The sequence below is a fragment of the Podarcis cretensis genome, assembly GCF_951804945.1.
Source record: "Podarcis cretensis genome assembly, chromosome: 13".
NCBI classification, from domain to species: Eukaryota; Metazoa; Chordata; class Lepidosauria; order Squamata; family Lacertidae; genus Podarcis; species Podarcis cretensis.
Genome location: NC_137182.1, coordinates 28,393,294 through 28,417,496, shown reverse-complemented (window position 1 = coordinate 28,417,496; position 24,203 = coordinate 28,393,294). Strand labels below are relative to the sequence as shown.

The 24,203-nt window shown below is 45.8% G+C and overlaps 1 protein-coding gene across 7 annotated transcripts in view; it reads left to right on the top strand.

The window, feature by feature from the left end:
- Positions 1–24,203, top strand: part of GRB7 (growth factor receptor bound protein 7) — an 84,469-nt gene that overhangs the window by 56,812 nt on the left and 3,454 nt on the right. For 6 of the 7 annotated variants that reach the window (XM_079948741.1, XM_079948739.1, XM_079948740.1 and 3 more), the window contains 12 exons: positions 3,385–3,580; positions 5,418–5,574; positions 11,935–12,091; positions 13,055–13,176; positions 15,101–15,181; positions 15,852–15,989; positions 16,815–16,925; positions 17,784–17,882; positions 20,361–20,441; positions 21,292–21,408; positions 22,015–22,075; positions 23,104–23,191. In XM_079948741.1, the coding sequence (XP_079804867.1) occupies positions 3,385–3,580; positions 5,418–5,574; positions 11,935–12,091; positions 13,055–13,176; positions 15,101–15,181; positions 15,852–15,989; positions 16,815–16,925; positions 17,784–17,882; positions 20,361–20,441; positions 21,292–21,408; positions 22,015–22,075; positions 23,104–23,191 (1,408 nt within the window). Of the gene's footprint in view, positions 1–411; positions 521–3,384; positions 3,581–5,417; positions 5,575–11,934; positions 12,092–13,054; positions 13,177–15,100; positions 15,182–15,851; positions 15,990–16,814; positions 16,926–17,783; positions 17,883–20,360; positions 20,442–21,291; positions 21,409–22,014; positions 22,076–23,103; positions 23,192–24,203 lie in introns of those variants that run through there. The other variant, XM_079948745.1, reaches the window with a different exon arrangement.

The following is a 24,203-nucleotide window of genomic DNA, read 5'->3' as shown; positions in this document are numbered from 1 at the left end:
ACTGTTCATATCTTTTTATAGGTCATATAATTTTAGCTGTTCTTTGTGAGACGCTAGCACTTCTTCCCATGCCACCTAAACTGCGTTGTGACCTTTGGCTTCATTGATGCTCTGATCTGGGAAGGAACCCTGAGTCATTTTGCCCAGTTCTGATAAGGAAGCGGCAGGTGAAGCGGCAGGTGGCTACATGAGGGAAGGAGGGGTCGGAGGAACCCTGGCACTGGAATTTTTTCATTATTATTATTGCTGAGCATTTGAAAATCCACCTCTTGTCTGAATCATGTAAGAAACTGGTGACAAGGCGGAAATGTGGCCATGAACCTGGTGCCACAATTGCCACCTGCCCGTGTGAGTCTCTTGCAGGGCAGGAACCAACCTACAAAGAGTCTTGTGGCACATGAAAGTCTGGCAGATTTATTGCAACAAGATCTTTGGCAGTAGCTAGGCTGGTTGAGATGCCGCAAAAATGATTCGCCTCACATGCAGTCTATCTAATGCAGATTGGGCAAAAGATTCCAAGGTTAGCTGCACCTGCACTCAGCGATATTTCTAGGCTTTGCTGACCCTGTCTCATTTGCATCAATTGATTGACATACTTGTATGTTATCCATTTTCAGTGTATTTTTATTTATAATCCTAATTTGTTTGATAATTCCCAATTCCTGTGTACTGTATAGTGCTTCCTGTGCATAGCAGTGTTTAGATTGATCTCTTGGATAAATTGATTTAAAATCATTTGATTGACTGAAGAGGTGCAGCAGCTATGCAAAACTGAAGTTGTTAGGTGCTATGCTAGAAATTAGTTGGAAGGCGATCGTCGGCCTCATTGCTGAGCAGTGATTTGAACCTGGACCTCCCATCTCTGAGGAGAGCAGGCATAGTGTATGTGCTGGGGTCACTGGGAACCGGGAGTCCAACAACCTCTAGATGGTCACAGGTTACCCATCCCTGCTCTTAAATCTTCTGGTCCCTTTGTAGCAGCTGCTCTCCTGCTCAAAAGCAGTCATGCCAAAGTCAGGTGGAAAAGACAGGTCCCCCTGGCTTGAGGCACTTACCATCTGCCTGCAATTGTGTGGAGTGGCATTATAGAATTGTAGAGTTGGGAGGGATCCTGAGGATCATCTAGTCCAACCCTCTGCAGTGCAGGAATATGCAACTGCCCCACGCAGGGACCGAACCTGCAACCTTGGCATTATCAACACCACGCTCTAACCAACTGAGCTATGCAGACTGTCTCCATTTACACCTTGAGAGCCTCTTGGTACAATAAGGCTAAACACTGGGCTTTGTTTTCCCTTCCAGACTATGAGTGGGCTCAGTGCCTGGAAAAGAGAAAGAAAACGTTCCATGCTAATGTCTGCCAAGGCTATCTACCTTTTCATTTTAAAGACCCAGTAGCTGTTTGACATGGTCAACGAGGCAGGGCTGACCAGCCTGCTGAGGAGCTCTGAGGAAGCTGGTCCAAAGCTTCAGAGCTGAGGCAGCATGCGGTCTTTGTGTTGAGTCTTAACTTGGCTTGTGGTTAACCATCTAAATGAACTGGGGATTCAACAAGTGAAATTCGGATCCTCATCTCCATTGGTGTTTGAGTCATCTGTGCAATCAACTCTCGGGTGCTCTTTATGTGCTCCACCACTTGATCAAGGGACTCCAGTATCCGGAAGATGAGCTTGCTCTGTGAAATTAGAAGGCAGAATGAGAGCTTTGCCTAAAGCAAGGCAGGCAACCAGACTACTGACTAATTGCAATCTTGGTCAAACGGTTGGGTGGTTAACCTAGTGCACTGCTCAATTTCCTGTGCTGCTGCAAAGCTGCCAGAGTAAGTCTAGGGCTGGTAAATTCCCCTAGCCAAAGTCTTTGCCTGTGCATTTTCCCAAAAACGTAGATCAATACCATCTTGGCAAGGCTGGGCTTTAATGTGTGGTGCTAAGCAGGCTAGGGGTACATCTTTAATTGTAGTATTTTCAAACAAGTTTCGTTGTGTCTAAAATCCCAAATTATGCAATTTAACAAGTGGAAGTTTGCATACTCCGACACCGGCAGAAATTTGGCCTGGTGGGTAAGTCTGCCCTATTGTATTTTTATTTTTATTATTATTTGTTTTACAAATACAAAATATATATGAACACAAACTGTAAAAACAAATCTGCATAAAGAGATTCTCGGAATCTCGAGACTTCCCCCCTTCCCCTCCGTGGGGTCCCATTTTAAACATCTAAAACTGCATATTCACCCATACTCCAATTTTTATATCAAACCATATTAGCCATAATAATTTTTATGCTACAAATCCTGCTCTTGTTTCCATCTGCTTACAGTGGTCTCCTAAATAACTTATAAAATTTTCCCATTCTTTTGTAAAATTTTTATCCTCTTGGTTTTTGAGTTTTCCAGTCAGTTTTGCCATCTCAGCATAATCCATCAGCTTGGTTTGCTATTCTTCTCTGGTAGGGACTTTATCTTCTTTCCAGTTCTGAGCTAGTAGCATCCAGGTGGCCGTTGTTCCATGCATGAATAGTCTTTTCTGCCCCTTTGGTATATTGGTACCTGTAATTCCAAATAAAAATGTTTCTGGTTTCCTCTATTGTAAATTTTACCCAGGAGATGGGGAACAACAAGAACATGCTCAGGTTGGAACCCTTCGGAGCAGCAGCTGAGGTCTCCGTGCCTCTGAATGGCCCATCACTCACCAGAACTCTCTACTACTTGCTGCTCCTGCTGTCACTCACTCACCATCGCATCTGTCGCCATTACCACTCACTCATATACTGAGGTTGATGCTGAGGGGCCACTCCTGCTTGCTCACCTGCCCACTTCCTCTGTGCAGTGGCTCTGCTGAGTCCCCACCACTGCCCTGAAGGAGAGGGCAGGAGACTGAGCAAGGAGCAGCAAACAGTTTCTGTTGTTCCTCCTCGCCAGGCACACTCGCTGGCCCACCAGCTCCTAAAGTGAGTGGGCTGGTGGCAGCAACAATGGGGAATTACTCCCGTCTCAAGGAGGAGTAATGGTCATCCATCGCCAGGGACCACCATGTCTGAAGCCCCGCCCCAACGCACACACACACACATACACATACGAGGCACACTGCCTGAATTTCTAATTTTGTTCCTTTGAATAAATTTGGAGGCCTGGCAATGTGTCATTTCAAACAGTGCACTTTCACATCTCCTTTCAAGTACATATAACCATAAATACAAGAGGTCCAGAGTAACAGCTGTGGAAAAACTGGTTCAGACTTAAGCTCTGCAAATTGTTTTGGTTTAGCTCTGCCTAGGGATCTTGCCAAATTTGGATGTTTTGCTGGCTCTTGATTTCACCTAACGTGGAAAGACGGATAGGGAAAAAATGAAATAAATCATGGGGGTCTCCTCTCTTTCACTACAGATAATGACATGGACCTGGGAACTCTCCAAAACAACATCAACAACACTTTGGACAATGTTTACGAGGATGGCCTGGAATCGGACCACAGTAGGCCCCTTTCAAACAGCAATCCTCTCTGCAACGGTGAACAGGCCAGTCTTCTGACCGGAGGCGATGTTGTCAAGCGCTCTCAGCCTCTGCTCATCCAAGCCAATAGGTACGTGGAGATGGAGCCAGGAATTGTGGGAAACTCCAACCATCACCCCCAGTGATTATTTTGTGTTTAAAAATGAGAAGTAGTTCTGAGCTGATTTCTTTTTATCTCTTGACATGTGCAAAGTGCATGGCTCAATCTGAGCTGACGCTCAGCCCTGGAACAAGACAAATACAGGTGTGAGGGTCTCTGGGTATGAACTGAGTTGATTTCCCTCATTACTGAGGAGTCACAGTCCGCCTATCTGGGAGTAGGAGACACAAGTTTCCAGGAGTCCTTGAAACCTGGCCTTCCTCTTTTAAGAAACTGACTGTGCTCTGGGGCACAGTTCCCACCTCAGTCAGGAGCAGGGAAAGAAGTCGTGCAGATAACCAGCCTGCCGTTTTCTTTGCAAAGCAAGACTACAAAACAAGAAGATGGATTACTGATTTCATTCACGGTGAAATTCATTAGTTGTGTGTGATCACAGTGGAAGCGGGGATCACTGCTTCCAGACAAAGTGTGAGCTTCCTCCTGTGATATGATAGGAAAGAGGGGCTTGAATAGGCTTGCAGTGGACAAGCAGCTTAATAGGATGAATCTAGGTCAGACATTCTGTCCCAGAAATTTGAAGCCCTGAGCAAAATCCAGAGTTGGTTTAGTGGCTTCTCCTCGGGGGAAGCATTGAGAAATTCTGAGAGAAGCCAAGAGGGTTTCGATAAGAAGTGTGTGTGTGTGTGTGTGTGTGTGTGTGTGTGTGTATTTGGAGGGTGAGCAGGATTGAAAGTAGGAAGATTCTCTTATCCCCAGTCTGAAGGTACCCAGCATCATTTCATTTCTGAAGCTGAAGGCTGGGCTTAACTAGTTCCTGGAAGCAAGACCACTTGGGATCACACAAAAGCCACTCTGAGCAGCTTCTCTAAGATGGCTGTTCGGTCACTGTCAGAACTGGATGCTGAGATGGACATTACTCTGATTCAGCAGCCTCTCCTTCTGTGCCTCCCAAGCCTTGTCTCACAGAGGATACCTCCACAGCACTGTTGACATGCAATCTTTCATGCTCCATCACGGCTGTGCACACATAAAAAGTCTGGCGTGCTGTGCCAGACAGATTTTGGACTAACTGCCTGTATGTGGTATGCACTGGCAGGAAAAGGCAACGTGCATTGGAGTTAATCATTAGCTTCCTTCCCTGCTCGCGGGGCCAGTGCCATGGTGAGATGGAGCACAGCAAGATTGCTGAGTTGAGTGACTTTTCTGAGGCTGGCTCGGGCCCTTTGCCCAGCAAATGCAGTGCTTAGTGCCAGAGGCTGGTGAGGGTGGGGACTGAATCTGACACACTGAATTGAATATCCACCTGTATCTTTGGCTGCGGGTTGGGAACGCGTTAAAAAGGTGCAAAAAAATGGGGAAGTGAGTGCACAGTTCAGCTTCATGAGAACGTTTGCTTTCTTGTTTTAAAAGCAGGTTTCTAAGTATATGTAGAGTGCCTTATGAAAGGTGGCTGAATAAGATCTCAAGTGGTTGTGGGCGAGGGGAGACATAGCTCATTATCCGATGGGCTAATGCAGCCCATTATCAGCAGAACCAGAATACAATTTGTGCAAAATAAAGAGCAGTCATGCAAATTCGGTGGGTTTGTTTAGTTTATTCAGAATTTGGATTGCCTAGATGCTGAATTTGAATATCTGTAGATCTAGCCCTGGCCCTAGATCTCTAAAGTACATAAGGGTTTCAGACTTTCTCGTGAACAAATAGGCTTTTACTCACTAACCCAGAAATCTCACTCTTTCCCCTTTATGAGGATACGGCACTTCAGGCCTGCATCATAATCCTTCTGATGTGCTTCTTTTTCCTTTAGAAAGCTGAAAGAGGAGGAGGAGCAGCAGCAGCAGCAGCGTGCCTTATCTTTGCCCTCCATCCCAAACCCTTTCCCAGAACTCTGCAGCCCCTCCAACTCACCCATCCTCAGCAACTCCTCCTTGGGACCAGGCTCACCACGAGAAGGAGGTTCTCATGTAAGTGTGCCTATTTACGTTTCGGGACGGAGGGCGATCAGAACAGGGCTTAATTTTGACACAGGGTTTGCTAAGGCATGGTACTAGAAGCTTTCTCTTTTGGTGGTGGTGGTGGTTGTGGGGCGCTTGCACAGCCAGCTAGCTACATGTGAAATCAATGAGAGGGCCCCTGAGAATGTGCAGAGGATGTTTTCCATTCCACAGTGAGACGGGAAACATCTTAGATGAAGGGCAGGGGCTTGCGGTTTTACAGAGGCTGTGCAAGGTTTGCCCAGAGATACGTTGTGCCCCCATCTCCTCCCCACCATGGTGTTCCTTTCAGTACACAGACTTGAGCACAAAAAGAGTACAAAACCCAACTTAAATATGAAGAGAATTAATGGTGACTGAAAGAGTTGAAGAACCCGTTGCCATTGTCTCCTGCTCCGATCCATTAGGTAGGGCTCAGCCAGGCAAGGTTAACTACTTGGACCCCATCCCACAAAATCGCTAACTTCGGTTTTCAAAAACACGTTTTGTAGAAAAACAAACTGCACATTACTCAAAACTGGCAGAGTTGTTTCAGATTGCAAGAATAAGCAATACGACAATCTTTGATGATCTTTCTCAAATGCAAAAGCAAATGTTTCTACACACAAATCATTTTGAACGATCTGTATAAAGCTGTGCCCCTCAAAGGTCAGCACTGTGCCGCTCCAAGGTCTGTGCCCTTGGCAGCTGCCTAAGTTGGCCTAATGATAACTCTGACCCTGGACTGTGCTGGAAAACATTCAATAGGGTATAAGAGTTGTTGTTGTCGCTCCCCCACTCCGCCCCATTTCCTCAATTGCGCCCCCTTCCCTTCATTTCCATTTATTGCGAGTCTAGCCAGTGTGTTTGTAGGTCCTGGGCTGCCCAGATGACAGGGCCTCCCTCTCAGCCTTGTTGATGTGGTGCAAAGGAAAGGAAAGCAATACATTTGGCACCAGCTTGGCTGTAGGAGTTGCCGAGAGGAGGCATACAAGACACCATCCAGCCACCTTAGGGACTCCAGATTTGTGTAGCCTTTTCTTCTCCCGAATATATCCCACAAGGCTTTGGGTACTGATTTTTTCCTCTCTGGAGAAAAGGAGTCGCAATGGAGGAAACACAACCTTTCCTTCCCATTCTTAACACAATCAGATTCTGTGGTGGGGCAGCCAAATTAATTCCTCCTTTGGGTAGCAATCCTGTGCGAGCTGGGCTTTTCAGCCTCTTCTAAGAGCTGAGAATCAAACACTTGTCTGGTGTGATCTGCTGCTTCCCCCCAAACTACGGACAAGAAGAGCCAGAGAGTAAGAGTTAGAAATGAGGACTTGTTAGCTAACTGGGCACGATGGGGCAAGGCTGGTTCCCATGGGGACTGTTGCCAAGGTTTCAGGTTTTGTTTGGCTAGCCTCTGGGCCTCCGCTGGGAGCCTGTAATTATGGGACAGGAGGTCTCCAGCTGCCTGGGAAGTTTTTCAATCCACCTGATGCCTCTTGCAGTTTCTATCAAAGGCCAACACAGGTGCTTTTCACCTTCACCCAACAGTGAGGAAAACATGGATGTTCATTTTTTTGCACAATATACAAAGGAGCTGATAGGAGACTAGGGAGCAAGACAAATGGGCACACTACTTCTGTGTTATCTCGCGGCTTACCTGTGCTTGATGCATTTTCTTTAAAAAGAATTGATTTATGCGATTTAATATCCTGCCCTCCAGCTCAGACTTGGGCTCTTACGACGGCTCACGATAAAGAACAACAAAAGAATAATAATAAAACCATGAAATTGCAGTAGAGCAAGAGAAGGCTTAAAAGAACAGCAGCAATAGAAGATAATAGAAGATAATAGAAGATAGAATAGAAGGTAATAGCTGTATATCTATACCCACTTTCTTCAGAGCGAACCCCATTGTACCAGGGTGAGAGAGTCAGGATGGTGTAGCAATTAGTGCATTGGGCTCGGACCTGCGTGTCTAGGGTTCAAATCCACACTCAGCCAGGAAGCTCATTGGGTAACTTTGGGCCCTTCACGTTCTCTCAATCTAACCTATTTTACACAGTTGTTGTGAGGATAAAATTGGGCAGGACCAAATTAATAACTTTTAAAAAGTTATTAACTTCCTGTTGGATGAATTGTGAAAGGCACAAAGGACCGTCGCAACCTTGCCATCTTCAGAGGAGCCATAAGAGAGTGATTACCAGCCTTTTCTCTGAAGAGCTCTCGTCCATCCTCTATTTGGAGGCTCTCAGAATCTTTGCCAGTTTCCAGATTTACCAGCAGCCCAGCCTGAGATTACCGTTAAAGTGGAGATTGACAACAAACACTCCCTTGCCTTTCATCTGAAGACGGGGTGCCTACTGTTCATGGTGGGGCCTCCTAATCCTTCCCCTGGGATTCTAGCCAGGGTGCTGGCCAGGGAGCTGGAGAGCATAGGTGTTTAAAGACCAATTACTTTCCCACAGTCTTCCCCAAGCAGGTCAGTGTTCCCTCTCCGTCATCTCAAAAGTGGCGCGTGTCAAGATATGAAGAGCTGCCATAAGATTTAACACGGTGTAATTTTTTTTAAAAAAAAGAGGTTCCCAAATGCATAGTGAACAAGCAACTTTCCAAAATACATAGTCAATTTCAAACCTAGTCACTCTTATCTCATCTCAGCCTGTGGAAATTCCTCCAGAACATTGAAGCAGCATAGCTTGGGCCAGCATAGATGGTAAATTAATCCAAAATCCAGCTTAGCTCCTCCTTTCCCATGTTCCTCCTGCGCATGATTGATGGCTTTCAGTTGCAAGTTTCCATTCCAATGTAGCAGCCAGGTCAGTCTGGCCTTGGGTTATCTCCTTTTTCTGGAAAGAAAGCAACTGTCCCTCGGGGACGTGCTGCCCTAACAGATGATAGGTCCTATTAGAAGTGTCTGGGTTGCGGAGTCCTTCCTTAAATGGAGCCCTTGGCCCACGCACTCGCATTGTTAGCATGCCGGCATAGCGACTTCAACCCGGCCACAAATCCCTCTTGCGCTAGCCACTGCGTCATGAGCAAGGTCCTGCTGCGTGGGTGATGCTTCCACAAGTTGGCTGAACCTTTAAGTCAGGCACTCACAGATGTTATTTGTCTATTGGGGAGGTGAGGGCATGAAGGTAGCACATACACTTTCCTCAAGTAGGCAATCCCAGTCCCCAAAATATCAGGATGGCTGCAGCTATTGTCACAGCAATGCATCAGCCCCGATAGGTGGGAAGAGGACCTGTATTGATTGAAAAAAAATAAAGTCCTTTTCATGGCCCGGGGAGGCTGGTTGAAACAAGGGAGAAAAGAGCCAATTGGTGACTTGTAAACCCTTCCGCTCTGGCTTAGGTCAGGGGCAGGGGACCTTTTTCAGCTCAAGGGCTTAGGGAATGTGGCCTTGCGAGAGCCCCAAGAGTGAAATAAAGAGGCTTAGGGGGCTGCTTTTGGTCCCTAAGTCCATATCCCTCAATTGTCCTGCCACAACATCCTGGAATTGCATAAGCCATTCCTGCCTCTGGTTGGATCCCGTAATGTCCCATTTTGGCAGGCCTGAGTGTTAGCAATTCACTCCTCTTGTTGCTGCTATGTGGCTGGATAGTCACATGTCACTGTTTACTTTCATGAGCTGGGAAAGTCTGAAGATGAAAGTTACGTCTTATCTCTTCCGTTATGTTGTGCTGTTGCACTCTTTCTTTCTTTCTCTCTCTGTCTGCTGCTGAAGAAGAGAGCAGACGCCATTATGATTTGTCCTGTAAATATTGCTTAATAAATCCTGAGGATGCTCACATTCACGCTTCCAGTTGTCACTGCTAACTCTGCTGATTAATAGCGTGCACAGGTCATCCGACCTGTGTCGCTGAGCACACCAGAATGAAGATTGATGTCCATTTTGGGGGAGCGCAACACCGAAGGACACCCGGAGAGGATTGTCTCATACCAGGGCAGTGGGGCCCCCCAGGGCGTATTCGGACACTGAGGTTCTGCACTCCTGAATTAGATGGAGGCAAAAAGAGGACCCAGTTTCTATACCTCTGAACAGAATCTAGACCTAAATGAATATTCATGTAGCCCCGGGCCTTTCGTTAGGAGCCAGCAAAAGTACCAGATTTCATTTAAAAACAAAGTTGGCTATTCCATTATTTGCCACCTTCCCCATGAAACGAGCTTAGGAAAAGGAAGAGGCGAATTCTGCAACAACTAGAACAGAAGGTTTTGGGCATCTTAAAAGCTTAACAGGTTGATTGTGGTGGAATGGAGTCAGCGTCATCAGGTGCATGTAAGGTTGCCCTGCGTCGGCAGGTGTGTCTGTGTCTATACACACACAGGTATAGAGGAAAGACCTCGTAAACAGTGAGTCAAATGTGAAACGGCCAAGAAATGCAATAAGTACAGTTTGTGCCCACTCTAAAACAAACAACAAACCCTGCTGTGATTCAGAGAGATATCTAGCCATGTAACTCCTCTGCCCCAGAAGGTCTGGGGAATCAATTGTTGCCTAATAATAGAAGAGGAGGCTTATTTTGAATAGCACGTATTTATGAAGCAATAGTAATGGAGAAAATGTATTTAAGATGCAGTGGCGTAGCGTGGGTTGTCAGCACCCGGGGCAAGGCAAGTAATTTGCACCCCCTAACCCGTGGATTTGCGCCCCTAACCCTAACCCCCAGATGTTGTGCCCGGTGCGGCCGGCACCCCCCACGCTACGCCACTGTTAAGATGTGCAGAGTGCATTTCCCCCTCACCATTAGATAACCATGCCTGGAATAGAGAGTTGGGCTGTATTTCAATAGACAGGATGTGGCACAGCTCCGATAACTCTCATTTAATAAATGTAGCACAGAGCCCTGTGATCTTGTCACACGCCACCCCAATCTCTGAGTGGGGGTTTCAGGCACTTCCCCGAGGTTCGTGCTTCCTTCAGAATGAGGCACAGCAGAGACTGTGGTGTCTTTAGGATATATGGTTTATTTACACACTCATATATATAACCTGAGCCTACCATGGAGGGGTTCATGGCATTAACACCCCAAAAGAGTATTGTTTCTCCCATAGCTGCAGGCTTGGATTCAGACTGAAATCGAGCCTTGTTCTTTCTCTCTTGCTTTCCAGTTTGCTGCTTTGCTTCTATCTCTCAACACTGCAACTCTCTGCTCTCAATGCTAGCTTTTTCCTTCTAACTACCTGGAGTTGAAGGAGGCGTCCCCTGCCCGTTTGCCCACTGAGCCCCTTCCTATGTTCTTCTTAATGGCCGTCACCCAGGCTATCACCTGACTAGGAGGCTGACTTGGCTATTCCAAGAATGGGAAGCCTTGGTTTACTTTTAACACACGCTGGATCCAAACTCACAACAATATGATTGACTCAGTTGTCTTACTTGAGCAACTGGTTTGCTCCCTCTTGTGGAATAGTTGGGTTAAGGAGAAATAATCTCCAGCTGACTAAGAAAGTAAGATCATTGCAGTCAAAGGAGGTCAGTATCCTGTTTGCAACAGTAGTGAAAAGCAGATGCTCTGGGAGTCCCTGGTTCCCCACTCCTGCTCTACAGCATGCAAGGGTTCTGTGGCAAATATTTGTGAGCAAAAAATTCTTTTAATAGCTCTCCCCAATTCACTCCTCCCCCCCCCACACACAAACCTCACAATGTCTGTGACAGCAGTGTCTCATACTGAATGTAACTGACTTATAGAAAGGACTCTAGGAACTGAGAACAGAGATATTGCATGTACCCTTGCCGTCTGTGAAAATCCATCCACCAAGGGTGTGCTTAACAACTATTAAAATAATTTATCTTTTAATAGTTGTTAAGCAACTTCCTGGATCAGACCAAGAGTCCATCTAGGCCAGTGTCCTGCTTCCAACAGCAGCCAGCCAGAGGTGCCCAGGATGTCCACAAGCAGGACATGAAAGCAAAGCAGTCTCCCTTTGCTATTTGTCTATCAGGGATAATGGCCCCTGCTAGACCTCTCCTCAGCCATCTGAGCCATCTAAGCCACTGGCGATCCCCAAGGGATACGCTCATAGGTCTGAACCATCCTTCAGCATTTGTGCTTCTCTGCCTCTACTCTTAACCTCTGCTCGCTTTCTCCCAGTGTGGTGTAGTGGTTAAGAGCAGTAGTCTTGTAATCTGGTGAACCGGGTTTGCGTCTCCGCTCCTCCACATGCAGCTGCTGGGTGACCTTGGGCTAGTCACACTTCTCTGAAGTCTCTCAGCCTCACTCACCTCACAGAGAGTTTGTTGTGGGGGGGGGAAGGGAAAGGAGAATGTTAGCCACTTTGAGGCTCCTTAGGGTAGTGATAAAGTGGGATATAAAATCCAAACTCTTCTTCTTCTTCTTCTTCCCCACCCCACAGGTCGTGAAGGTCTACAGTGAAGATGGCACTTGCCGCTCGCTGGAGGTCACAGCAGGGGCCACGGCTCGTCATGTCTGTGAGATGCTCGTCCAGAAGACTCACGCTTTGCATGATGAGTGCTGGTCCCTAGTGGAGGTCTATCAGCACTTGGCTCTAGGTGAGGATTGAGAGGGCCAGGCTGTCTATGTTTGTGTGCATAAACATGTGCTCTCTCACACACATTTATTATTAGAGGGCATTATGACAGAGTTAGGATCAGGGACGTGGAAGAATCAGCGGCAATGGGAAGAGAAATTGCCCATGTTTGTTTATTCGTCCCATGCCCAGAACGGAAATGAATCCAAGGAATGCTATCAGTATTAGCGGTTGTTGTTTTCAGTCCAGAAACAATGCATAATGGTATGTGATTGATGGTATTCCCCTTTCTGGTTTGCATTGTGTTTCCTTTACAGTAGCATAATAATAACATAAATAATTGCGAAACATTTCACCACAGTGGTCAGTGAGAAAAGGCAATGAAGTTTTTTTTTAACAGCCTAGGTCCAGTATACCTGAAGGAGCATTTCCACCCCCATCGTTCTGCCCAGACACTGAGGTCCAGCTCCGAGGGCCTTCTGGCGGTTCCCTCGCTGTGAGAAGCCAAGTTACAGGGAACCAGGCAGAAGGCCCTCTCTGTAGTGGCACCCACTCTGTGGAACGCCCTCCCACCAGATGTCAAAGAGAAAAACAACTACCAGACTTTTAGAAGACATCTGAAGGCAGCCCTGTTTAGGGAAGCTTTTAATGTTTAATAGACTATTGTATTTTAATATTCTGTTGGAAGCTGCCCAGAGTGGCTGGGGAAACCCAGCCAGATGGGCGGGGTATAAATAATAAATTATTATCAGAAGGTGAACTGCAGCAGAACAGAAACAAACTGCTCGTGATGAATACGGGGTGGAATGGGCACACTTTCTTTTTCTGTGTGCAAGGAATGTTATATTAACTAGCATGCTTCATACCCTTTACTAGAGCTGTTCTCCATATTGGTTGAGCATGGAATAGAAATGAGCTGCTAAAGAGGCTCTTAAACTCAAATTGCATTTTTTGTTTTAATCTCTCACTGCTCTTATTTTGCCAGAGCGAAGCCTGGAAGATCATGAGTCGGTGGTGGAGGTTCAGGCCACGTGGCCTGTTGGGGGTGACAGCAGGTTTGTCTTCCGGAAGAACTACGCCAAGTATGAGCTGTTCAAGAGCTCGCCAGTAAGTGGAATGGAGCATAAAGCCAGGAGGGGAGGCCATTCTTTCCTTCCAGCATTAAATGGAAGCTTCCTGATCCTCTGCTTTAAAAAAAAAGCCACCACCCTAATTCCACATCTGTTAGCTTGTATGAAATGAAATTGTAGCACCTGCCAGTTGTGATTAGTAAACGTTTTGTATTTCACTTTAGAACCCTAAACTCAGTTTCTGCAAAACCTTTAGGTTTTACAACATTATTATTATTTACTGAATTTATATACCACCCTGTACCCGGAGGTCTCAGGGCGGTTCACAAAATAAAATCGAGATATAAAAACCACAAAATACATCATAAAAGTAAAAACAACAACCCAATAGCCCCCCCTCCCCCAAAAACACAAAAACACATTTCTGCATTACTTGAATTTATATCTCTGGCTGTAAGGTACAACAGAAACTTTTTAAATTTTAGTTTTCAAATATGAAACACATCTTATTATACCAACTGATAATGTAAAAAGTACACGACATTTTATATTTTGGTATGTTCTGCTTCACAACTACAAAAATAATGTTTCTATATATGCTGGAAGCCGCCCGGAGTGGCTGGGGCAACCCAGTCAAATGGGTGGGGTACTAGCATCATCATCATCACGGTCCCTGGTCAGACATTAAAAGTCCTCCGCAAGTGCCATCATCCCTGACCTCTGGCAATGCTGGCTGGGACTGATCAGAGCTGGGAAGAAGCACCAGTGTGGTGAGAGCCAGTGTGGTGTAGTGGTTAAGAGCGGTAGTCTTGTAATCTGGGGAACCGGGTTCGCGTCTCCGCTCCTCCACATGCAGCTGCTGGGTGACCTTGGGCCAGTCACACTTCTTTGAAGTCTCTCAGCCCCACTCACCTCACAGAGTGTTTGTTGTGGGGGAGGAAGGGAAAGGAGAATGTTAGCCGCTTTGAGACTCCTGAAGGGGAGTGAAAGGCGGGATATCAAATCCAAACTCTTCTTCTTCTTCTTCACCAGGCTGCTTTCGACCTCTGGGTACTGAGTTCGAAAGTCTGAAGGGGGCCTCTGCATGTGTTCAGCTGAACTTGCGCAGAAGTCACCCCATAACTGGGAATCCCGATAAAGCAGGGTTTCTGATTGTAGGAAGGTTTCTAAGTACGTTCGGCCGAACAAACTCAGAAACTCTATTCAGACCTTCCTATATTGCTGAAGAAGCACAGGGACGTGTGCCTCAACCTCCCCACTTTATTATTATTTTTTGTAACAAAGTTTTTCGTTTTCATCTTTTCAACAGTGTAACATGGTTGCATCAAGATATATCTTTGTTTACATTAGCACACGACATCAACAATCACGTAAAAATAAAAATAAAACAACCATAAACACTCAGACAAATGTTTCTGAATATATTAACTACGTTGTGTCAAAGTGTGTATCCCAAAATGAAATGCAGCCATGAAATGATGTATAGTGGTGTGTACTGCTTAGATTGGTGACCATAAGTGTTTGTATCAATGACCATTAGAAATTATATGACTTTATAGGGAGGGAGGGAGGAGAGGACAGCAACTTTTTACTTTCTACTTCCCCTCCCTTTAGGATCTTAGGCTAGGGAGCACGTTATTTTGATATTGAATCTTTATCTGTGTAATATTGGGTGTTATAGGGTTATCAGCATTATAGAATGGGCACAAGAACATTTTAAAGAGAGGGAGAGAAACAACTTGAAGCAAAAATGGAGCACATCTTGGCAGTTTCTCTCTCTCTCTGCAATTATGAGGATAATAAATTTGTCCTTATTTTTACCTTAAAAAAACAACAACAAAACATTGAGAGCATTTCCCCTCTTTTAGCACTAGAAACACCAATATATGACAGCCAACTATCCGAATTGTCTCTGTGTAGTTTTGGAAGGCTCACCCCTTTTCTTTTCTTCTCCATTGCAGCAGTCACTGTTCCCCGAAGCCATGGTTTCCAGCTGCCTGGATGCAGCCAACAAGGGCATGTCCCATTCGGAACTTATACAGGTACAAAGCCCACCTGCTTCCTTTCCTCTGCCCATTCAGACCTGCTCCCATTCCCAGGTCTGCATTTATTTCCAGAAGGATAAAGCACTATTCTTGGGTGGCCATGCTCTTATGCCTAGCGCAATTCCACTGGGAAACACTAGGCCAGGGGTCAGCAAACTTTTTCAGCAGGGGGCCAGTGCACTGTCCCTTTGACCTTGTGGGGGGGCCGGACTATATTTTGGAGGGGAAAATGAACGAATTCCTATGCCCCACAGATAACCCAGAGATGCATTTTAAATAAAAACACACATTCTGCTCATGTAAAAACACCACACAGGCCTCACAAATAACCCAGAGATGCATTTTAAATAAAAGGACACATTCTACTCATGTAAAAACACGCTGATTCCTGGACCGTCCGCGAGCCGGACTGAGAAGGCGATTGGGCCAGATCTGGCCCCCGGGCCTTAGTTTGCCTACCCATGCACTAGGCAGCCAGAAGATGTTGCTGGGGTCTTCTGTATCCCCAGGGCTGCACTCCTGCACTCCTGAGTGTCTCCCACACAGCTGCGCCCTAAACTGAAGGGCTAGTTATTGCTGCCAACATAGACTGCCAGCAGCATTGGCGATACCCCTTGTCTACCCTTGCCATCCTTTTTTTTTTTTTTTAATTGACTGCCTCTTTCAGAATGTGCTGAATTCAGGAAGCTGCCCCGAAATCCAAGGTTTCATGCACCTGAAAGAAGTTGGACGCAAAGTATGGAAAAGGTTTTACTTCTCCCTACGGCGCTCTGGGCTCTATTACTCAACCAAAGGCACATCAAAGGTAAGTGGTGTGCATTGTGTGGGTGGAAGGGTTGGTGTCTTAGTTCAGTCATCCAGTCCTGTTTGCAGCCTGTCAGGGTGATATTGCTGTGCTCTATCGGAAAGAACAGCAGCCGTCAAGGAGGCAGGAACGCCTGAACCACCGGGCGATTTAATTGAATAATGCAGATTTCAGCAGGTACCTTATTGCAGTCGAAACGGCTACATGAAGCCTGATGCCAAGACCAGTGGCTTAGGATGTGTTTTGCCAAAAGCTGAAAGTGCCATACAAACTGCAAACTACCAGAAGCAAAATCCATGCCCTTCCATTTTTCTTGGTATCTGCAATTAAATGAATCTAAGTTATGCACCACAGAAAGAGAAATTATTGAACCTGAATAGAATACTCAGTAATGATTTCCCCAGCCCTTCACCCACCTTAGATCAATAATCCTTGCAACACCTAGAGATAGTGGCTTGTCTATGGTCACCTATTGAATTTAAGGCTGCAATGAGTTCTGAATTACTGACTTCTTTCTTATTCACAACAAATTTATATTAGTTAGTGCTGGGGTGAAGTATTTGGCCAAGTGATTTTTGCAAATGTCAAAGGGTGTGTGGGGGGGTGGGGGGACGATATCCACGCATGCGCTGGTTGCAATTTGGCGCTTCTGCGTATGTGCAAAGTGTGATTTAGTACTTCTGTGCATGCGCGAGCGCTGAAACCTGGAAGTAACCTCTTCCGGTAATTCCGGGTTCGGTGTGGTTCGCAACCCGAAAATGTGCGACTTGAAGCATCTGTAACCTGAGGTATGACTGTATCTGTTTTTGATCTTCCTCATGCCAGGACCCCCGACATCTACAGTATTGTGTCGACATAAACGAATCCAATATCTACTACATCACCCAAGGCAAAAAGCAGTACAGCACCCCCACAGAATATGGCTTTTGCATCAAGGTAAGAAGGGTGAGAAACCCTCATTTAATAGGCACAAAGAGAAGTGCCTGGTGGTAATACAATAATATAGTGCGCTTAAAATACATCCCTGGTTAGAGCAAGCAATGAGATGTCTTGGACAGAATCTAGAATCAAACCTTACCACGGCCTTTCAAGATTATTAAGATACACACACATACTGATTTTTAATCAATACAGTCAAATTGTGCCTACCCCGCACGCAAAAGTTTTAATCTTGACTATACACCAGTGTTTCACACAAGTGTGATAACTGAGGCACATTTATTTAGAAAATAACAATATTGGAGACACATGTCACTCTTACACCTGACAAAGCTTACTTTCAGCGTGTGTACATATATCTCTATCTCTCTATCTATACCCGCCATCCCAGGATCCCTCCCTCTTGTTTCTGCATGATTCACTTTTCTGGGCATGCCTTGAAATTGGAAAGAGGCAAATCCAGAGCACTAACTCATGCAGAGAGGTGGCAGGTACCATCCCCCGAGGGCGGGTTATCTTGCTGTGCCCCTGTGTTGGGATTGATTGCTTTTCCAGCCAGTCCCAGAGCAGAGAAGGGGCAGACAGAGCCCCAATGAAGGCTGATTAGTATAAAGGAAAGCCGGAACAGTAAATCAGAATAACGAACTATGCAGAAATGCAGACTCGGTGGATACATACTTTTGGAGAATTTAATTATTTAAAATCTCAATTTGGTTGATCCAGATGGGGAGTGGGTTCTGTGGGTCAGGGCTCATCCCTAGAGCAAATGAGTTCTGACAACTTTCAAAAAATGGTTGGGTGGGGCAGTCTTTGACTGTCATTTCATGTGCACGATTATTGCTCTTACCTCTGCAGCCATGCAAGGCGCGAAGTGGTGCCAAAGGCCTGAAGCTCTTCTGCAGTGAAGACGAGCAAAGTCGCACGTGCTGGATGGCTGCCTTCCGCCTCTTTAAGGTACAGGGAACTCTTCTAAAATATGACGTCCATAGAAGATTCCTCCACAATGCAAAGAGCCACTTTAAAGGAATGGTTTTCATCAGGATTGCAGAATAAGAAGGAATAGTTATGCTCCTTGCTCCTTGTCTGTTACAAATACAGGGGCGCAGGTGGCGCTGTGGTCAGCTTGCCAATCAGAAGGTGGATGGTTCGAATCCCCACAACGGGGTGAGCTCCTATTGCTCTGTCCCAGCTCCTGCCAACCTAGCAGTTCGAAAGCACACCAGTGCAAGTAGATAAATAGGTACCGCTGTGATGGGAAGGTAAATGGCGTTTCTGTGCACTCTGATTTCCATCACAGTGACCCATTGCACCAGAAGCGGTTTCGTCATGCTGGCCACATGACCCGGAAAGCTGTCTGTGGACAAACACCGGCTCCCTTGCCCTGAAAGTGAGATGAGTACCGCAACCCCATAGTCACCTTTGACTGGATTTAACCATCCAGGGGTCCTTTCCTTTTTTTTACCTTGCTACAAATACTAATTAGCCTGCCCACCACAAAGTTACTATTTGCACTTAACGCCCCCCCCCAAAAAAAACTGTACATGTTAAATACAAAGACCCATTTAATGTCACATCAAGTTTCACTCTTGATTGGGAATTGAACTTTGCACATACCAATGTTCAGACCCACTTCACTACATCTGTAGTCTTCAAACTGCATATTATGACAATTTCTGAGGATGTGTGGACTTCGGATAACTTGAATACAAGGTTTCCTGGTGTGGCGGAGGGGAACAAGTTTTTGACCAGAGTTCATTTGCAGTTTGCAGCCACAGAGGGGTCCTAGTTGGTTTCAGTTTGCACAGAGCAACAGGAAGGTCTGAAAGACCCCAGTTTGTGCTCCACATGAATTTAGTGTGCACCCTAGAATATGCCCCAGATTCCCTTGCAACATTCAGGGGTTCTAGGGGTGATGCCTCGGACTCCTCCTAAACGTGTTGGTGTGGAAAGAGTTCCCTGTGGTACAATCAAACCTCGGCTCCCAAACGTCCCCGTTACCATACATTTTGGCTCCTGAACGCCGAAAACCCGGAAGTAAGTCTTCTGGTTTTCGAATGTTTTTTGGAAGCCGGATGTCGAACGCAGCTTCCGCTTGAGTGCAGTCTCGATTGTCAAACATTTTGGAAGCAGAATGGGCTTCCAGAACGGATTAAGTTTGACAATCAAGTATGCTTCTTCCTTGACTTAGAGAGCAATCCTTTACATATCTGTTTCCTTTCTTTCCTTATGTGATTAAACAAGAATCCCCTCCCCTCACGAGTCAGAATTGTCGTTTTAAGGACTTAAGCTGTGGATTTAAGGCTGTGAGGAGATAAACTTTCGAACCAAAGCATGTTTTAAGAAGAGCGTGGAATGTATAAGAGCTTTGGAATGATGCAGTTAAAAATGCCGTCGCCATATTGGGAAGTTCTGTCGGAGGACTTAAGTCTGAGAGGAGAAATAGAGAAATAGAGCTGTTTTTATATTGTGGGTGAAACTCCTCAGTGGGACTTAAGAATGACAGTTCTGTAATTAATGATGGAAAGAGCGCTGTTATCTATGAAGGAAACCATCTCGATTTGAGGATTGGAAGAACGGAAAATTCACACAGGATTATTATTGGTGTTCATCGGCTTAAGGAGACTATCAGAAGAGATCATAAAGAAAAAAGAGAAAATATATGAACAAGATGTGATGTGGAAACAGCAAGATAAGACTGGATAGAATTATGAACTCTGTTTGGACTGATTTGGATTGATTTGGACATTAATGCAGTAGCAAGAAGATGATCAGAATCCCCCTTCGGATCTTGAAATATGGGTCGCCCCAACAAAATTTAAAATTCAGCTTTGTAATTCGGAATTTATGTGATGTGATTTAATTTGATTTGATTGGCCGGTTAATAAAAATTATTTTTTAAAAAACAAAACAATCCTTTACATATCTGCACAATAGCTAAGTTTCACTGAGTTCAGTGAGGGTTTATCCCAGGTAAGAGATGCAGTCTCAAAGAGTTATTTTTTGTGTGCAGTTATGTAAAGGATTGCTCTCTTAAGTCAAGGAAGAAGCATACTTGTACAGTAATCATGTCAGTATTTGAACCAAGAGACTACATTTTCCATGAGGCAACCATCGCTGCAGGTCACCCCATGTAGCACCATGATTTTCAAACTTTCTGCAGTCAAACCTTGGTTGTCAAACTTAATGCGTTCTGGAAGCCCATTCTGCTTCCAAAATGTTTGACAATCGAGATGCAGCTTCCGATTGGTTGCAGGAGCTTCCTGCACTCAAAATAGTAAATAGTACTATTCCTGTACTATTCCTGTACCTGTACTAAAATAGTAAATAGTACTTCCTGCTCTAGCAAATAGTAAATGTCAAGGTCACTGCCTAGAATATTGATCATGCTGGGCTGCTGCTGACAGATACCAATAGCTATTCTCCTTTCCGCAGTATGGCATACAGCTCTACAGAAACTACCAGCAGTGCCAAGCACGGCAAAGAGAAACAGCGTGGATCGGGCCTGTACCCCTGGTAAGCTCCCTGCTATGACTGTGCTTCAGAGATTTTCATTATCAGTGGATAAAGGCAAACATAATATCTGTAGAGTAAGGATGGACACACCTCCCTGTCAATTTCCGTTTCTGATTTTTCCAGTCCTAAGTTTCCTTCCACATCTGCTTGGAAATTGGTTTCAAAAGCCTGCACACAAATTCGTTCACTGCACATTTCTCTGAAGGGACGCATTTTTGCTTAAGATGTGCAGTTTTGCTTAAGATATGTGTTTTTCCTAACAGTTTTCCCCAATACAAAACATTTTTGTATGTTGCTTTCACTAATATGTGGGGGTTTTTCTGCACTTTCCCTGATGGATGCATTTTTATACACTTGAGCATTTGTTTTGGGCCTTTAAGGCTACATAAGAACATCTCCTGCCAGGAGCTAATTTGGTGTGCCAACTGAGGGCAACCCTAGAGGATCCCTGTCTGCTTTGTGATACTTTATGATCCTTAAATTCAACTATGAGCTGTCAGTAATAACCAGTCTGCACCAAGACATGACAGCAAAAGAAGGCACTAAATCTGGAATACTCTCCCATTGGAGACTCCCCAGGATTGCAAGCTTTCCCCCTCCCCCACTGGAAATAGAAGGATTTGTTTATTTTAATTGGCAGGTTATGTACTTCAGGTATTATTAATTTGCTTTCCACTGGCTCTTGTATATGTGTTTTTGACTCTGTCATTACCTGGCCTGGAGATATTCATCAAGACTTGATTAAGCACATCATTTTAGAAACTGAATTGCAATTTGCATGCTGCCATTTGGGACCTACTATTATTGTAGAGATCTGTTGCTGAACCCTTTCTAAAAAACAATCCCATAGCGGAGCGTGTCGGATAACACCTTGGTGGCCATGGACTTCTCGGGTTGTACAGGCCGAGTGATTGAGAATCCCAACGAGGTCCTGTCGGTCGCGTTGGAGGAGGCTCAGGCGTGGAGGGTGAGTCTGCTGTTTGGTTCCTACTTAGAGATCACAGGGAACTTGGCGGTCAATTGGGGAATGGGGATCACTACGTTGGGCTTCTTTATTGAAGCAGGTATTACATGGGGCGGTCTCTTAAACTCCACAGTTTGAGCTCCACCCATGTGGAGAGCCTAAACAGGGCTGCCTTCAGATGTCTTCTAAAAGTCTGGTAGTTGTTTATCTCTTTGACATCTGGTGGGAGGGCCTTCCACAGGGCGGGTGCCACTACCGAGAAGGCCCTCTGCCTGGTTCCCTGTAACTTGGCTTATTGAAGTGAGGGAACCGCCAGAAGGCCCTCGAACCTGGACCTCAGTGTCCAGGCAGAACGATGGGGGTGGAGACACTCCTTCAGGTATACTGGACCGAGGCCATTTAGGGCTTTAAAGGTCAGCACCAGCACTCTTTGTTCTTTGTGCTGCAGCAGACTGCTGGCATGACCACCTGTCCAAATTCAGAATTTAACATAAACAAACATATTGCTATTGGGGGGGGCACTCCTACATGGAACAGGGAAATGATAATTAACATGGCAAGTTTAACATACCTGAAACAACCTCCACTGTTTTTCCCACCACGCTTCAGAAGAAGACGACGCACCGATACAGCCTGCCGACCCCGTTCCAGAGCTCCTCGTTCAGTGCTGGTGAGTACCGAGGGACCCTGGGCGCTGCCTTGTGCTCCAACCACTTGGAGCTGCTGCCTTCGGCTCCAACCAGCACAGTATCACCTACAACTGACTGGCGGCAATTCCCCAGACAGGCCATCTCTCCCAGTCCTACCTGGAAATGCCAAGGATTGAAGCTGGCACCTTCTGCGTGCTCTGACACTGCGCTGTGGCCCTCTCACCTGTCGCAGATCACTGGCGTAAAACACAACCCCTTCTTTGTTTGAAAATGTAGTATAACAGCCAGTGAACGGTTGATAGCAGAGGTTCAGGGAGGGGCAAGGATAGCTTAGCCTGTAGAGCACGAGACTCTTGGTCTCAGAGTCATGGATTTGATGTTGGGCAAAAATGCAGAGGGTTGGACTACCCTCACAGTCCCTTCCAATTCAACAATTCTGCCCTAAATCCCAGCAGGCATTTTAGCTGATTTCTGGTTTTTATAACTGATTATTATTATTTTTTTTTTGCATTAAATTTCTTGTGCACAACTTTAGAGAGGATTGTAATTAAGTGACAGACTTTTTAATTTTTTTTTGTCTAATTTAGATAAAGGGGGCCAAGCTTTGTGGGGCTCATCTGAAGCCAGGCTACAGCTCGCATCTGGCTGTGCCACCATCTATAAATTCCATTGCATGAAATGTTGAACATGTGAAGGGGCAGGCTGGATAAGTGTGTCTCTGTGCATGTGCAGATTTATATGTTTCATCTGAGCTACAGCACAGCCATGGCGCTTGACTCCAGTGCCAAGACCCAATGCTGGCTCATATGAAGTGAGAGGAAGGGGTACACCAGGCTGCTGAGGGTGTAAATGCTGCATTGCTCTATCTGCCAGTGCCAAATAATCCTGGCTAGCCCCACATGTCTAGGACGAAGGGATGGGTTTTCCAGTTATCTTGAACCCTAGCAACCCTCATTGCAGAGACTAGGGCTTGTGATTGCTAACAAATACGTTCTTAACACTCCAATCAAGGCTGAGTTTCTGAAAGCTCTTTCCATTCCTCCCACAGCCATCCACAGAACCCAGCCATGGTTCCACGGACACATTTCTAGAGAAGACACCCAGCGCCTTATCGTTCAGCAGGGACTGGTGGACGGGTAGGCTGCTTGCTACGTCTCTCCAACGCACAACGCTTGTGCAACACAATCCTATATGCCTGCATACTCGCACATAGTGCCAACCCTTCCCATCCCAGGGTTATTGTACGGAACGGGATTACATCAATATTGCTAAAAGCCATTTGACCCAGGCTAGAGCTGGGAGAGGCAGGCAGTTGCAAAGACAGAATCTTCTTTCTCAAGCAACTGAAGCCCATCCCAGCAGAGCCTCTGCCAGGCTTAGGCTGTGAGCACTTTGCCGGCTTGAAACGCAGTTGGCCATTCTTCTTCTCAATGCGGATTAAGAGTGGCTTTGTTGAAAATGCACCAATATGGAGTATTTCGTAGGAAACAACAGGATAACTGTGGGTTGTGGCTAACCTTGTGTTCAAACCACTTCCCAAACCAGCCTTGGGGATGCGGCCTTGTACCTTAGGGGAAGAGGAAACTTTCTTTCTAACTGCCCACCTGCCTGTCCACCTGCTGCCTCTTCCAGTTCTTGAATGAATTGCAGTCGTACCTTGGAAGCCGAACGGAATCTGTTCCAGAAGTCTGTTCAACTTCCAAAACGTTCGTAAACCAAGGCGTGGCTTCTGATTGGCTGCAGGAAGCTCCTGCAGCCAATCAGAAGCCACGGAACCCGCAATGGACATTCAGGTTCCAAAAAACGTTCACAAACCAAAACACTCACTTCCAGGTTTGTGGTGTTTGGGAGCCAAAACGTTCAAGTCGCAAGGCGTTTGGGATCCAAGGTACGACTATACGTTCATTCATGATTTTGACTTCATGTAGTAACTCTCTTTTCTTGGTTATGGTTTATAACAGACTATAATCTATGAAGTCAGGCTTAACTGGCAAATAGATCACATTAGGGGCAGAGAACCTGCGACCCTCCCAAATGCTGTTGAACTCCCATCTATCCCAGCCAGAATGGCTGATGGTCAGCGATGATGCGAGTTGTAGTCCAACAATATTTGGAGTACCACGAGGTTTGCATGGTTATAAAAATGGC